We start from the raw sequence: 13,836 nt of genomic DNA on the forward strand, positions 1-13,836 counted from the left end.
AGACAATACGCAAATCCACAGCCATGGCCGTGTCACCATGAAACTGTATTTACAAAAAAGGGCAGCAGGTTGGGTTTGGCCCGCGGGCCATCGTTTGCTGACCCCTGATTTAAGTAAAGCGGCCCACTTTGGAGACTGAAAGGGGAACCTTTACTTATTGTGTCAAGGAAACTGGTGTTAGAGTGGGAGGGTTCAATCCATCAGCAGCATTTTCGGCCCTCTGCAAAGCCACAGCGAGGGACGTTTGTGGAGCCAGGAGTGAGAGTCAGCTGCTTGTCCTCAAACAGCTGCTCGGGGAGGGGCCACTGACCCCTCTAAGGAATCTTCTCATCGGGCTGTGACCAGGACCAGGTGGGCCCCTGGCCGCAGTGGGCTTCCAGTGGCTTACCCAGGTGTCCCTGTCCTTTGCCCTCGCAGCACCTGCAGCAGCACGAGAGTGGCGTGGAGGGTGAGAGCTGCTACTACCACTGCGTCCTGTGCAACTACTCCACCAAGGCCAAGCTGAACCTCATCCAGCACGTGCGCTCCATGAAGCACCAGCGCAGCGAGAGCCTGCGCAAGCTGCAGCGGCTGCAGAAGGGCCTTCCGGAGGAGGACGAGGACCTGGGGCAGATCTTCACCATCCGCAGGTGCCCCTCCACCGACCCAGGTGAGTGGTCTCGAGGCACGGGAGGCCCAGGGCGGGCCTGGGTGTTGACCTCCGTGAGGCCTCCTCCAGGCTTTGGTTTGGTGCAGCTGGCCCTCGGGCCCATTACTGACCTCACTGGTGACCATTGTGTTCCGGAAGGAACATGCATGGATTGTTGCCTTTTTTTTTTTCTTTTAAAGGAAGTTAGCACCACTTTCTTTTTCTTCAGGTCTCACAAACTGCTCCCCAGTGAGCAGGCCAGCAGAAAATGTTTTGTCCCCTATCCCAAAATTCCTCCAGTAGATACTGTAGATTCAGTATATTGGTTCCAAGTGACATAAAGCAAATGCTAAGTTATGTCTTGCTCAGTATTAAGAATGGGCAGTTTGTGGCCTCAAGTCTGGTCTGTAAGAGTGAACTTCCAAGACGATCCAAACAAGAGCTTGTTGTAAACATTGTAGTTATATCTGAGAGCGACTCTGTCTGTTCGGTGGCTCAGGGCCGCCTGCTGCTCCACACACCTTCCAGCAGAGCTCGCCCAGTTTCTGCCTTGCGTCCGGTTGTCTCATCCCTCACCTTTCCCTGTACCTCCTTCCGACTCTGTGTGACTCTCATTCCCATTGGGCTCTCACTCAGTGGAATCACCCACCTCTCATATTTTTTTTAGCCTTCCAGTCCCTTTCTCTCAACGTGGAATCACAGGACAGTCGCTTGCCTCTGTAAAAACAATAAAACAAGAGCTTAATCCCGTGTCCCTCTCTCTACAGCAGAATCTTGACTCTTCTTGAAAGCTGGGTCAGCAGTGGCCATCTCCAGGCCGGGCCTCACCTCCTGTAGCCCGTTTCCACTCTTGAGAAGGCCCCCATTGACCTTGGATTGACCCAGCCCAGTGGCTACCTGCTGGGCCTTATTCTTTTCTTTCTGTGGTCTCTGAAGTTGTTACACCGTCCCTTCTCAAAGCTTCCTTCCTTGAGTTTGCAGGGCGTGTGTCTTTCTTGTCTTCCTGCTTCTCTTGACTGTCCTCCATGCCCAGCCCTGGCACACGTCCTCAGCCTGCCCCACATGCTGGCGTCACCTGGGCATTAGGCTGTCACCCTCCACTCCCAGCCTCCTGAAGCTTTGATCCCCTGCCTTTGCTAAATGCCCTTCAGACAGCTTCCTGGATTTCCCGTGGTGCCACCTCATAGATGATGAGCTCATGACCCCCCACCCTCACCCCCACCCCGACTTCTTTCTCCTTCTGATTGTACGTTGTTGAGTAACCTGGACAAGCTGGAGCCTGGGTCCCATTCTTCATCCCTCCGTCACCTGCAGCCCCCTCTCAGGCAAAGAGCTGTCATGGCCATGTGGGGTTTGTAATCTCAATGTTATCAAATTTCAAATTTTTATAGCTTTTATAGGTAAAAGTTATATAAACCTTATTATGAAAAATGACTTGGTCCTTTCCCATCCCCTTCCTCAGAGCAGTGGCTTTAAAGTTTTAGATTCTTTTGTTACTTATGTCCGTATTTCTTAAAATGCTTCTACTACTAGTTCTTGATTTTTTTTCTTTAACTTTTATACATTATCTTTTGGTTTTCTGCTCTGGAAGATGAAGATTTCACTAGTATGCCGTTCTGCAAACTCAGGCACTCATACCCATTGACACACAGCCCCCATTTACGAACTCACAGGATACCATACACACGCACATCGCATACTCCATACACACTCACACGCCCACCACACACGCTCCATACTCCACGTTCACACATACCTCAACTCCGTACATACACTTACACATACACAAGCCACACACACACACACACACACACACTTCCCATTACTCCATATACCCTCACACACACACACACACCCCTGATACTCCATACACACTCACACAGACACTGCACACACACACACCCCCACCCCTCTAACCCCCACATTGTGCTTACTCTTCGCCATACTCCCCAGCCCCCCTGCACACTCAGTCTCCCTCCCTTCGTCTTCCATTATGATTAAATAATAATTTGGGGTTATATTAATATTCAGTGTTTTCATTATTCTAACTCTATAAATATTAATCACAGCTGAGCCATGTAGAGTTTTATAATTTCATTTACCTTCTTGTACAACTTTTTGTTTTCCCTGGTTTTCCAGGTACCTATGATTAATTCATGGCTAACCCTCTGCCAGAGTAGACATTTCCGCATCTCTGAAGGCGCTGCTCTATCAGTTTTTCTGTCAGCCTCTTAGCAGTCTTCTCCCGGAGGTGTCCCCCCTAAGCCACTGCACACCCCCTTGTCCACCTGCTGCTGTCTCTATCACCTGGCTGCAACTTTGCGCCCTTTTCCCCTGTAAAATGAAATGGAATTCCCACCTGACTTCGAGAGCGTTTCCTCTGTGGGGAACTAGTTGAGGTTTCCTCTCGCAGTGGGAAGGCCAGTCCTCCCGACAGTCAGTGTGAATCATTTCTTCTGGAAAGTGCTGCTGGGTACAGAATAATCTTTGTCACCTGCAGGTTACTTCAAGACGGTCCCTTCCTTCATGTTTTTCAAATGCCTCTTCTGGTTAAAGTTCAAATGCCTTAACCTGTGGGCTTCTGCTTCGTGTCTGATGCCATCCTTCTGCATCTGAGTGCTCTCTGGAGGATCAGGCCCCAGCAGCCCCAGACCTGTCTGTGCTGAAGACTGAGACCATCGTGCCCTCTGGCTGTGGGGGTCCCCACTCCCCACTTGGGCTTTGGCCTCTGTTTGATCCTGCCACTCCCCATTATTCCACTGGTGAGGTCATTTCATAGGATTCCCCTTCCTCTACCAATATACGCAGACCTATTTATCTCGGTGGCGGGTTTTTTTTTTAGCCAGCTCTACATACGTCATTGTTTTAATCTTCCATTAAAAGCTGCTCCCTTTCGCCCCTCAATTCTTTCTTTCACTCTGCTCAGAATTCCCTTTTTATTAATGAGGTGCCCCAAACTAAATAGTGTACAGCTGCCATTTCACCCGGGCTCTATGGACTGGAACAAGCAGTTCCCTGTTTTATAATGTAATACTTCTATTTATGCAGTCCGCTCTGGAATTGCTTTCTTACACCATTGCCTTCTGGGTTTCTCTCATTTAATGCGTATTAGGGTTTTTTTCCCCCTGAAGTGTATGAGCCGCTTTCGTCTAGATGATAGACTTCCTCTCTGTATTTCAGAATCCTTTTGTATTGTCTTTGGCCTGGAGTCATGTTTTTGCTCTTCACCCGCCTCCCTCCGACCCTCCACCCCCCTCCCATTCATATACTCTGGCTAGGTTTTTACTCTTTACTAATGACAAAAGGGACAAATTATTAAGAAATATTCATATTGACATTAACAGTAAACTGGGTGTTGTTTTAGAAACTTCTTTAAGAAAACATCTTAAAATATATCTTCCCCTCCCCCACGGAGTGGCTCTTAAAAACTTCTTGAAAGAATGTCTTCAAGAAAAGGGACATTGTGGACCTGGCAGAATTAAGACATTGAAGGTCATCAACTTCCAAGTTTTGTCAACACACTTCAGAAAATCATCCCAGTTTTCTCCTCTCTAGCATAAGGATCGGGACATCAGTCTTCAGCTGGAAATGTCATGCATGGAGCAGAAGGAGCCTCGGGGGGTCTTCGAGCACCTTGGAGGAGCCCTGCCTGCTCTGGCCCTGAGCTGTGTATAAATGGTTGTGCTGTCTAGAGTTGTCAGTACTGGCATTCTGTCGTCATCTAGATGAATGACACTGTTCCTTCTCCCATCCTTCTTTTCCTCCTCTGTTCTCCATGTATCAGGAAGTTTTAAGCCATCAGAAATTACTTCCTTTCCTTTTCTGAGCTCAGTATCTCATACCCTAGTCTCATAGCACTTTCTACAGGTATCAAGACGTCCCTTGCTGAGGCTGGTGGAATGAACTCTGGAATAGTTTCTCCCCTGTGGGTGACAAAAGCATCATCTCTTCAAACGTGACTTGTTTACTTAAGCCAGTGTGTTTTCCGGTCAGGTTCACCACATGAGCGTGTAAGCATGGAGAAGGAGAAATTGCCAAGGTCTCTTTGCCCTTCAGAACTTTGCGGTAGTGGCCAGGATTACACCTGCTGCTGGCTGCCTAACCCTTGAGAGACATCACGGCCAGACATAGAACATCTAGGTCCTGCCTGCACCAGAGGGCTGCCTTGGCTGCTGGCAGTGTGCTAATAAATAGGCAACTGTCCCCTACATGGTCCTGCTTGTGGTCAGGCTTCATCCTTAATCAGTGGGCAGGCGGAGTCCTATACTGCATTGTCTTTAACCAGTGTGATGGTCTTTGAGTTATGCTTGCCTCCCTCACCCCCACACTAGACACACACACACACACTCACACTCACTCACTCACTCACACTTACATACACTGGGCCTTCTCAAAAATGTCTTGGAAGAGCACATCTCAGAGAAAATAAAGCAACCTAACCAGGTGAGGTTCCCTGCCATGCCAACGTTTTTTTCTTGGGACCTGGTCTTTTGATTATTGACTTGAGTGTATTTCTGCAAGACTAAGTGGTCTGTTGACTTTGTTGGGATTTGGTCCTTTCATTTCATCCCCACACACAGGTAGAGGTAGAGATAATCCGTCGTGGTGGGCCAACACACTGGGTTCTATCTCTCAGTTGCTGGCACGGCTGTTTACTTCCCCTTAGTTGACTAGAAGCTCTTGGAAGATGGAATACTCTCATAGGTGGGTCATGTGTAGGATCAGCTTCCCTGTTTGCTTATTAAAAAGGCATTTCTGGCTCCTGGGTGAAACTGTAGTTAATTTCTCTCTATCAGTGCCCTGGACTTCTAGAAGACAAGGGGCCCTTTGTGTTTGGCCCTCACCTCCTCCTCCTCCTGTTTTCTCTCTTAGCCTTGCCTTAACTACTTTTTGTTTCATGTAAACCTAGATTTCCAAACTTTGCACAGATGTAATTTAATAATTGTTTATTGAGTGCCTACTATATACAAGACTTTATGAGTTGGGGGGCACAGCTGACATCTCCGCTCCGTTCTTAGCGTGGATACCCTGGTTAATGCGGCAGCCCAGGCATTCGAGACAATCGGACGATGACTCAGGTTACAGAGGACATGATCATTCAGAGTTTGAGAGAATATTTTGCCTGGAGCAGAAGACAGCATCCCCCCTTTACTGACACATCTTTGGCGTTCAAGGTAGTGGATTCCTGGGATCAGGAGGCGCAGGCAGCTTGCCAAGGGGTGATGTGGTTTTGGTGACAGCCTATGCTGAAAAAAATGAGGGATCATTTTTTTGAGGGTAGTTTCAGGGAGTTCTGCTTAACACACACAGCTTAAGAGAATAAGAAAAATGTACTGTTTTCCACTTTCTCGTTTTGTTTTGTTTTTATTTTTCAAAATTGGCGTAAGGCTGCCCTCTAAATATGAAGTACATCTTTTTTTGCGTGAATAGCTATATGCAATTTCTATGTGTTTTTCTTATAGCACTAAAATATGTTGTGGCCATTTCTCTATTTCTGAAGCATTGTTTTTATAAAACCAAACAGCTATGTTCTTTCTTTTTTCCTTTTTATTGTATGTCTTGTCGACAGGGCTTGGGGAAGGCTTAGGGATAATGTATTTCCTTTTTTTTGAAGATTTGCACCTGAGCTAACATCTGTTGCCAATCTTTTTTTTTCCTTCTTCTCCCCAAAGCCCCCCAGTACATAATTGGATATTCTAGTTGTGGGTCCTCCTAGTTCTGCTACGTGGGACGCCACCTCAGCGTGGCCTGACGAGCTGTACCATGTCTGTGCCCAGGATCCGAATCAGTGAAACCCTGGGCTGCCAAAGCGGAGTGCGTGAACTTGACCACTTGGCCGCGGGGCCACAGGGCTGGCCCTGGATAAAGTATTTCTAACCACACAAGTTAAACTCAAAACAAATTGGGGTGGCTGAAATTTAAGCACTTACGGAGGAATGGTGAAAATAGGACTTTGTTTTAAATACATTCCCTGAGGAAGGACTGTTTGGACAAGGATGGTAACCTGCACTGTGCTTTTTAGAAAGGTACTTTACAATGCAACAATAGAGAGAGCATTATATATCGACATGAAAGAGAACATAATATTGTTAGATGGAAATTGGAGTTTACAGAATAACGTAAAGTTTGAGTCTATTTTTTTTTTCTCTTTTTTCTTGGTGAGGAAGATTGTCCCTGAGCTAACATCTGTGCCAACCTTCCTCTGTTTTCTCTGTGGGATGCCACCACAGCATGGCATGATGAGTGGTGTGCAGGTCTGCGCCCAGGATCCAAACCTGCAAATCCCGGGCTGCTGAAGTGGAGCACGCGAACTTAACCAGTACAACACCGAGCCAGCCCCAGATTCTTTTTTTTTTTTTTAAGTAGTTTTCTTAATTTTAAACTAACCATTCTAAGCAAAGCTTGTCATTGGCGTCTCTCACTGTTTCCTGGAGGGGGTCTATTTATATGGAATCTATAGAGTGTTGGGCACATGGCAAGAGCTCAAAGATTGGTGGTGGTGGTGGACAGAGCTATTAGCAGAATTGCTAATGATCTAGCAGGTTGTAAATCGTGCTTGAATTTTGTTCTTGGAGATAGTTTTCTGTTTGTCAGTGTAGAGTATACATAGTTTGATTACTGTCTGATTCTCTTGCGTTTTGCATCTACATGGAAAGGACAGGAGTAGTTCTTAGGGTGTATACTGTCTTGTTTTTCTGTTGGAACAGAGTTCCTGATTTGCCTTAATTAGTCCTCTAACAATCTACAAAGGTCAGCGCCAATTGCCTGTTCATTTACATTTGTAATTGTGATGGCTTCTGATTAGATATTCCTTGTCTTAGTCCTTCCTCTAAATGTATGTTAGTGTGTCGTCCCCCCCACCCCGCCACCCCACGCATACGCATGCACATGCCCCAGACCAGTGTGGAAGCCGAGGACCTGACTCTTCATACAAGAAGCCTTTGTGGCAATGGCCCAGCCTTCCCTGGAACTTGAGTGTCTGCTGTGGAAAGGCATCTCAGAGAGGCTATCGTTTCTAAGTTAGGATATAATGAAGCCAGAGTTGGGGAAATTACGTCGACACCAGGCAAGAAATCTGAGAGCCATTATCTACGAGCCTTCTTGAACTGGGTAATTAAGGGCAATTAAACTTTTCTGCTTGTTCTCTGCAAAATATGCTACTGATCTGGTCTCTTGGAAGGTGGACATGTGTAGTGCTGTTTCCCTGCTGTCCCCTGCTCGTGGTCTGGAAGCGTCCCTCTGGAGAAGATGTGACATCATCAGGATAGTCACTTGGGCAATGGGTCTAGAGTCTACAACCTCCCACCTGATCTGTTTCCGCTCTGTCTTCTCCAGGAGAGACGAGCATCCACACCCAGACATTCTACCTTTTAGAAATTACGCGAGACCCGGCTGTAGTAGCCTGAGTTGTGATGATTCTTACTCACTTACCCTTTCATATTGTAGATCCACCATTCACTAGGTGCTTTATTTTTATGGTAGGATGAAAGCTACCAGTGATTTTTTGCTTTATTTCAGTATGTAAAACTAGAGCATCCATTGCTCTCTACATTGGGCTAGACACACAGCTATACACTGCCCGGCCAGTTAGCCTTGTTCTTGGTTGGGGCCTCTAGGTTGTCCTGCATGCTGTCCCCTTGAGTAGGTAGTAGTGTGTGTGCCCTCTCAGCCACTCAGCACTGCCCACTCTGAGAGGCAGCAATACTGTGGCTGCTCCCTTCTAGGGAGGGTGACACCAAGTGGCACAGCAAAAGGAAAAAGGCATCTGCTGTTGGTTACTGGAATTAGGAGAGACTGCGTGTGTTGAGGGTGAGTGTTGGGGGTCCTCTGTGTAAGGATATGAGCATGCCAGAGAGCCTGGAAATACAGGAGTCCCCGAGGGAGACAAAAAGTGTCGTGTCAAACCAAGTGTTATTTTAGTGTAGCTTTATGGCAAGTCACCTTGGAAAGGGGTGTCCAAGGAACTTGAAAGTTTGAAACTTGACCCTCAAGTGAACATGGATTGCTAGCTAGTGAGTGGGTGTTTTTGCCGAGTGAGGGATTAGAGTTCTGTGCCCAGATTTTATTTGAGGAGAAGGGCCTCTTGACAGTGACATCTGCAGTGGGATGCAGCGGTCATCATTTACTGTCCCCCGTATGTGTGCAGATGCCTTGTCCCAGCCTCTGCGCTTAACACCTCCTTTGTTGCCCAAATGTATTTTTCAGGAGAAATAATAACTTGTACTTGTTTGCCTTTAAAAATGTGCAAAGAAGCCATTTCTTGGGCTACTTAAATCCTATATTAAACTTGTTCCTGACCTTGGTAGGGGGCCGGGGAGGAAAATAGAACCTGCATCTCTTTGCTTACAGAAATAGTTCAAAGGCTTCTTCTCAGACTTACGGATGTTAAGGAACCCCCTTCAAACTGTGACCCAATTATGAGAATTATAGCCCCAAATGATTTTTTTCAAACATGGACTAGCAGTGGAAAGTTTTGTGGCCTTCTAAATCAGTATAAGCACCGTCCACAGTTCCTTGCTTCTTGGGTTTCCAGATCCCTTGAGAGCAGCAAGGCAGCTTCTCCAGATTCTCTGCCCATCCAGTATGGTAGACACAAGCCACATTTGGCTATTCAAGCTTAAATTAATTAAAGTTAAATAAAAATTTAAAATTCTATTTCTCTGTCATACTAGCCAAATTTCAAGTGCTTCACAGTGACATGTGGCTCATGGCTACTTTGGTGGACAGGACAGATTTATAGAATAGTTCAGAAAGTTCTGTAGAACAGCACTAGGATCCTTCAGATTTCTGGCAGGCCTGGGCTGGGTTTGGGCCCCATTCTCTGTAATGTTCTTTGGCTTCCATTGTAAAGAGTATGGTATCCACCCGCTGCCCGCTTTCTCTTGGCCTTCTTAGGGTGTGTCTTTTATTGCCTTTCCGTCTCTCTTCTTTCTTTTCTCAGTTTTTCTCAGAATGGGAAAAATAGGCTTTCAAATAGGCTTTTAATTTTGGCTTTGCCACTTAATCCTATTCCATTAGCAGTTTCCAGAGAGTTCGAAAGGACTTTGTAAAGATGTATCTTTCAAAGTAGGTGATAAGGGGCTTTTTTATAGTTTCGTACCTCAAGACTATCTTGAGAACTTTTGTGTATATGTTAATAAAAGGAGCTATTTATTGCTTTAAAAGATCCTTGACCTCTGCTCTAATTAGAATTTTAAAAGTGGACAGTATGTGATTTTTCTTAGAACAGGCCTGTCTGTTGTTTTAACTGAAAATTTTTTCCAAAACTGTCATCATCGTGTGAATTCAAAAAAAGAATCTGTGCACTTTCCTCTCACCGTTTTCATTGGATGAAAGTTCGGTTAGGATAGAGTTCTTCCTCCTGGACCGCCTTAGGTCACCTGGGGCTGCCATAACAAAAGACGGCGGACTGGGTGGCTTGTTCTCACAGGGCCTTCTCTCTCTGCGTGCACGTCCCTGGTGTGTTATAATCTCCTCATAGGGACACCTGTCAGGTTGGATTAGCGCCCACCCGAAGGGCCTCATTTTAACTTAACCACTGCTTTAAAGGTCCTCTTCCAAATGGAGTCACATCTGAGGTTCTCGGGGTTACAGCTTCAACATATGAATTTGGAGAAGACAGTTCAGTCCATAATATAGACATTCTGACATCTGAGGCCAGTTTCTTGTTTCTTTTCCATGACCCTTTTGGATGTGGCAGGAGGGTAGGACATGGAGGTAGACGCAGAGGGAGTTGGGGAGACCCTGGACGTGGCCTTCCAGCAGCGTTGTCAGTGCCTCTGGTCCCTTCCGGGTTTTCTGCTCTCAGCTCTCGGTCCTCGATGAGGACCTTGGCATGTAAAGAAACAGAGTGAGCTCCTTGGAAGGGGACTCCCGAGGAAGGTGCAAATGCTGGGGGAAACTTATTAGGACAGGAAGGGTCAGAGCGCTGTGTCCACTGAGCCTGCTTTCCCGTGAGTCCTTTCTCACCTGTCCTGACACAGACTCCACTCAGACCTCCTACTGGGAAACCCCAAGGGTGCGGCCAGCCAGCCCCTTGTAGGGATGTTCTTGTGCCTGTGAAACTTGACAGTCTTAGCATCAACACACCTTGCCCTTGTTGAGGGTGCTGTGGCAGGCTGTTGTGTATGAGGCTTGTGTGGGAGGGGTTTATTGAAAAGTGACTCCTCTCTGTTGCCCACTGGTGATTTATGGATGGAGTCAGTAGCCCTGGGTTTTTTTTTGCTCTGGTTAGGGTAAATGCCTCCAGGGCCTTGCCACATGCTCTGACCTGCTGTGGTATAGAATTCTCCATGGTGTGAATGGATTGGGCTTCCATCCAAAGGATTTCGGTTGCTGGAAGTACAAGAGGACTTATCCTTGGTTATACCTTACTCTGTGTCGAATACTCCAGGCTTGACATCACATAAAGGTCCTAGTACATAAATTTTCACCCTTAATAACTTTCGTTTAGGACCCATCCTTCACATGTGTCCACAGGGCATCCTCATTCCCAACTCTGATCTTTCCCAGATGTGAGCCTGGGAGTCAGGCTTCAAGGCCGACCTCCAGAGGGGCTTTCCTTTACTGCAAGAGTATGAAGCAAAGGTGTGTCCACCCCTTCACAGCCAATCCTAGATGTCTCTAGGGTTCTGCTGTTCCCCACTGTGCTCAGCGCCACATGTGGCTGGTGGCTGCCAACTGGACAGTGCAGACAGAGAACATTTCCTTCCCTGCAGAAAGTTCTCATGGACAGTGCTGCTCTAGACGGTGGCAGAGCTGGGCCTCGGAGCAGAGACCCAGGGCTCAGGGCAACATTCTACCCGCTGTGTCCCGCCTCTTTGCTGTGAGCCAACAAACTCCTCCAAGGGACAAGTGGTGCTTTGCCCCAGGACGGGGTTCTTCATATCTAGAGAGGAATATGATCCATTGCTGGATTCTCTCAGAGTAGAAATGAAGAAATCTCGGAGACTGAGGCTGGAGGAGGGGCAGCCGTTATTTGTGACTCTGCATACATCAGACTGCAAGCCTTGCTCTTCTCTGAGACTTGGAAATGGTTTGCATGGTTTTCTGAACATTCAAAGCCCTTTGGTGATGTTCTTGTGTGAGTCAGTTCCAGAAGCACTGAGAAACCCCAAAGAGTGGAGAGGGCAGCTCTCATCTGGTCGGCTTGGGAAGGGGTCTTTGAGTGTCACCCTGTCCCAGGCTGTCACTGGCGCTGGAACCTTGTGAGGCACTTACAGGATGAGGATATGGCCTGGCCATCGGCCATGCAGACTTGTGTCCACCTCAGGCATTTTTATGGTGATAACTGGGACTTTGTAGTAGATGTTAGCTGGAATTTGGCTTGTGAACCTTGAATTATTAACAAAATAACAAAGGCTGTGTAGGCAGTAAAAATCAGAACAAAATCAAAATTGGGGCCAAGATTTCTGAAAAAAGGGAGAGAGAGAAGGTACAAGGGGGACGGGCAAGTGCTGAAGAGTTTGGAAATGAAGAGGCATGAGTAGGGAAAAGACAATATTTGACTTTCCTTGCTTCTTTTAGAGAAGAACTGTGGCTGGGGAAGATATGACTGATTCGAGTCCAGAAGTGGACTTCATTTATCCTGCAAACATGGACGCGTCCTTAGTATGGCTAGGCACCACTCTAGGTTCTGGGGAATCTGCCAGCAGGGAGAGAACACAAAGTCTGGAGTTTTCCCTTGAGTAGAGGGGAGACAGACACTAAGTAAACAAATATAGAATGTCAGGTGTGCAAGGTGCTATAAAAATAGAGCTGGGCAGGTTGAGACGGGGAGCTGTTTTATATAAGATGCTCTGAAAAAGTCTCCCTGGGGAGGTGACATTGGAGCTGAGCAGGAGGATGGTGAGCAAGAGCAGTCCTGGCAGAGGGCCCGGCAGGTGCAAAGCACCTTGGCTGGTTGCAGGAGCATGAAGGCAGGCAGAGGGCTGGCGAGGAGGAAGTGTGCTGGGAGTTGTGGTCCCAGCAGCCCGGTCACATGGGCCCTGGCAGGGCGTGGGGGGATTCGGCTTTTGCTCCCGTCAAGATGGGAAAGGTCTGAGCAGGGAGGTGGCAGTGTGACTTCACTGTTCAGGTTGCTGTGGAAACTTGACTGCACATCTACCATAGTTCAGATGAGAGTTGTCTCCCTGCCCCTCACCCCATCACCTCACCTAAAGGAGCCCCTCCAGGCAGGGAGGAGAGAGGGTGCTACAGTGAGCAGCCTCTCAGGGAACCTTGTGAGCAGGGATGACTACAAGTAGAGGGGCTCCCGTTGTCACTGAACTGCTTAGAAGACACTCCCTGGGATCAGCATGGCTCTTTGGAGTTCTCTGCTTTAGCCCGGGGGTCAGCAGTTGTTTTCAAAAAGCAAAATCCTTTCCTGGTGACTCACTGCCTAAGTGTGAAGCACAGGAAAGACTTCTGTCCTTTTGACTTGATGCGTTGTCTGTACTACAACGTAAATACCAGACACGAAGAACAAGAAACTGGCTCTGGTCAGCGTATGTGTTAAGATGACAAAGCAAAGTAAGAACCTTTCATCTCCTCTTGCCCTCCACCTTCTGAGGGGCGTTCGCATTCCGAGGAGCATCTTGGTATATAAGATTACGATGTGTATTTCCAGGACAAGCATGTCATTTCACTACTTGCTGTTGTAATCCAAAAAGAGCTCAGGCCCCCCAACACTGTTCTCTTGGTGCCCCCGGTGCTGCGTGTCCAGTGGTCATTATCCCATTCTGGAAGGGCTGATGACCCAGCTCTGACTTGCGTGTCTAGCCAGCCTTTGACAGACGGGCCTGATCTAATTCTGCAGCCATTTTATTCTCCGTGGACATGTGCCCAGACCCCTGGCGGATCTGAAGACTTCCTTAGAACACATAAGACCAGGGAGATTTGGGCCATACTGTCCTGTTTTCTCTGGGATTTGCTTTAATCAGGAATGTAGACTGGTATGTGTGTGTGCGTGTTTCCGGTAGGGTGTGCAGGCAGGCACAGAGCTTTCAATGCCTTCTGGAAGGCACAGCTAATTGGGAAATAGTGATTCTTTCTCAATCACTGTTTTGGGGCTACTTCTCCCCCCTTAGGGTCTCCTCGGGATCCTCAGGCTCACAGTGAAAGACCCCTGGAGGGAAGGATGTTGGTATATTTCATGGATATTGGGAAAGAATGTTTTAGCCACACCTGGCTGCCGTGTGTGAGGACAAATTTAATTTATTTTAAAAATC

The 13,836-nt window shown here is 47.4% G+C and overlaps 1 protein-coding gene across 4 annotated transcripts in view; it reads left to right on the plus strand.

Annotated features, from left to right (window-relative positions):
* Window positions 1–13,836, plus strand: part of ZFHX3 (zinc finger homeobox 3) — a 1,295,343-nt gene that overhangs the window by 1,196,675 nt on the left and 84,832 nt on the right. For all 4 annotated transcript variants that reach the window (XM_023637235.2, XM_070263082.1, XM_023637236.2 and 1 more), the window contains one exon: window positions 418–649. In XM_023637235.2, coding sequence (XP_023493003.1) covers window positions 418–649 — 232 coding nt within the window. The remainder of the gene's footprint in view (window positions 1–417; window positions 650–13,836) is intronic.

The sequence above is a fragment of the Equus caballus genome, chromosome 3 (genome assembly GCF_041296265.1).
Source record: "Equus caballus isolate H_3958 breed thoroughbred chromosome 3, TB-T2T, whole genome shotgun sequence".
Lineage (NCBI taxonomy): Eukaryota > Metazoa > Chordata > Mammalia > Perissodactyla > Equidae > Equus > Equus caballus.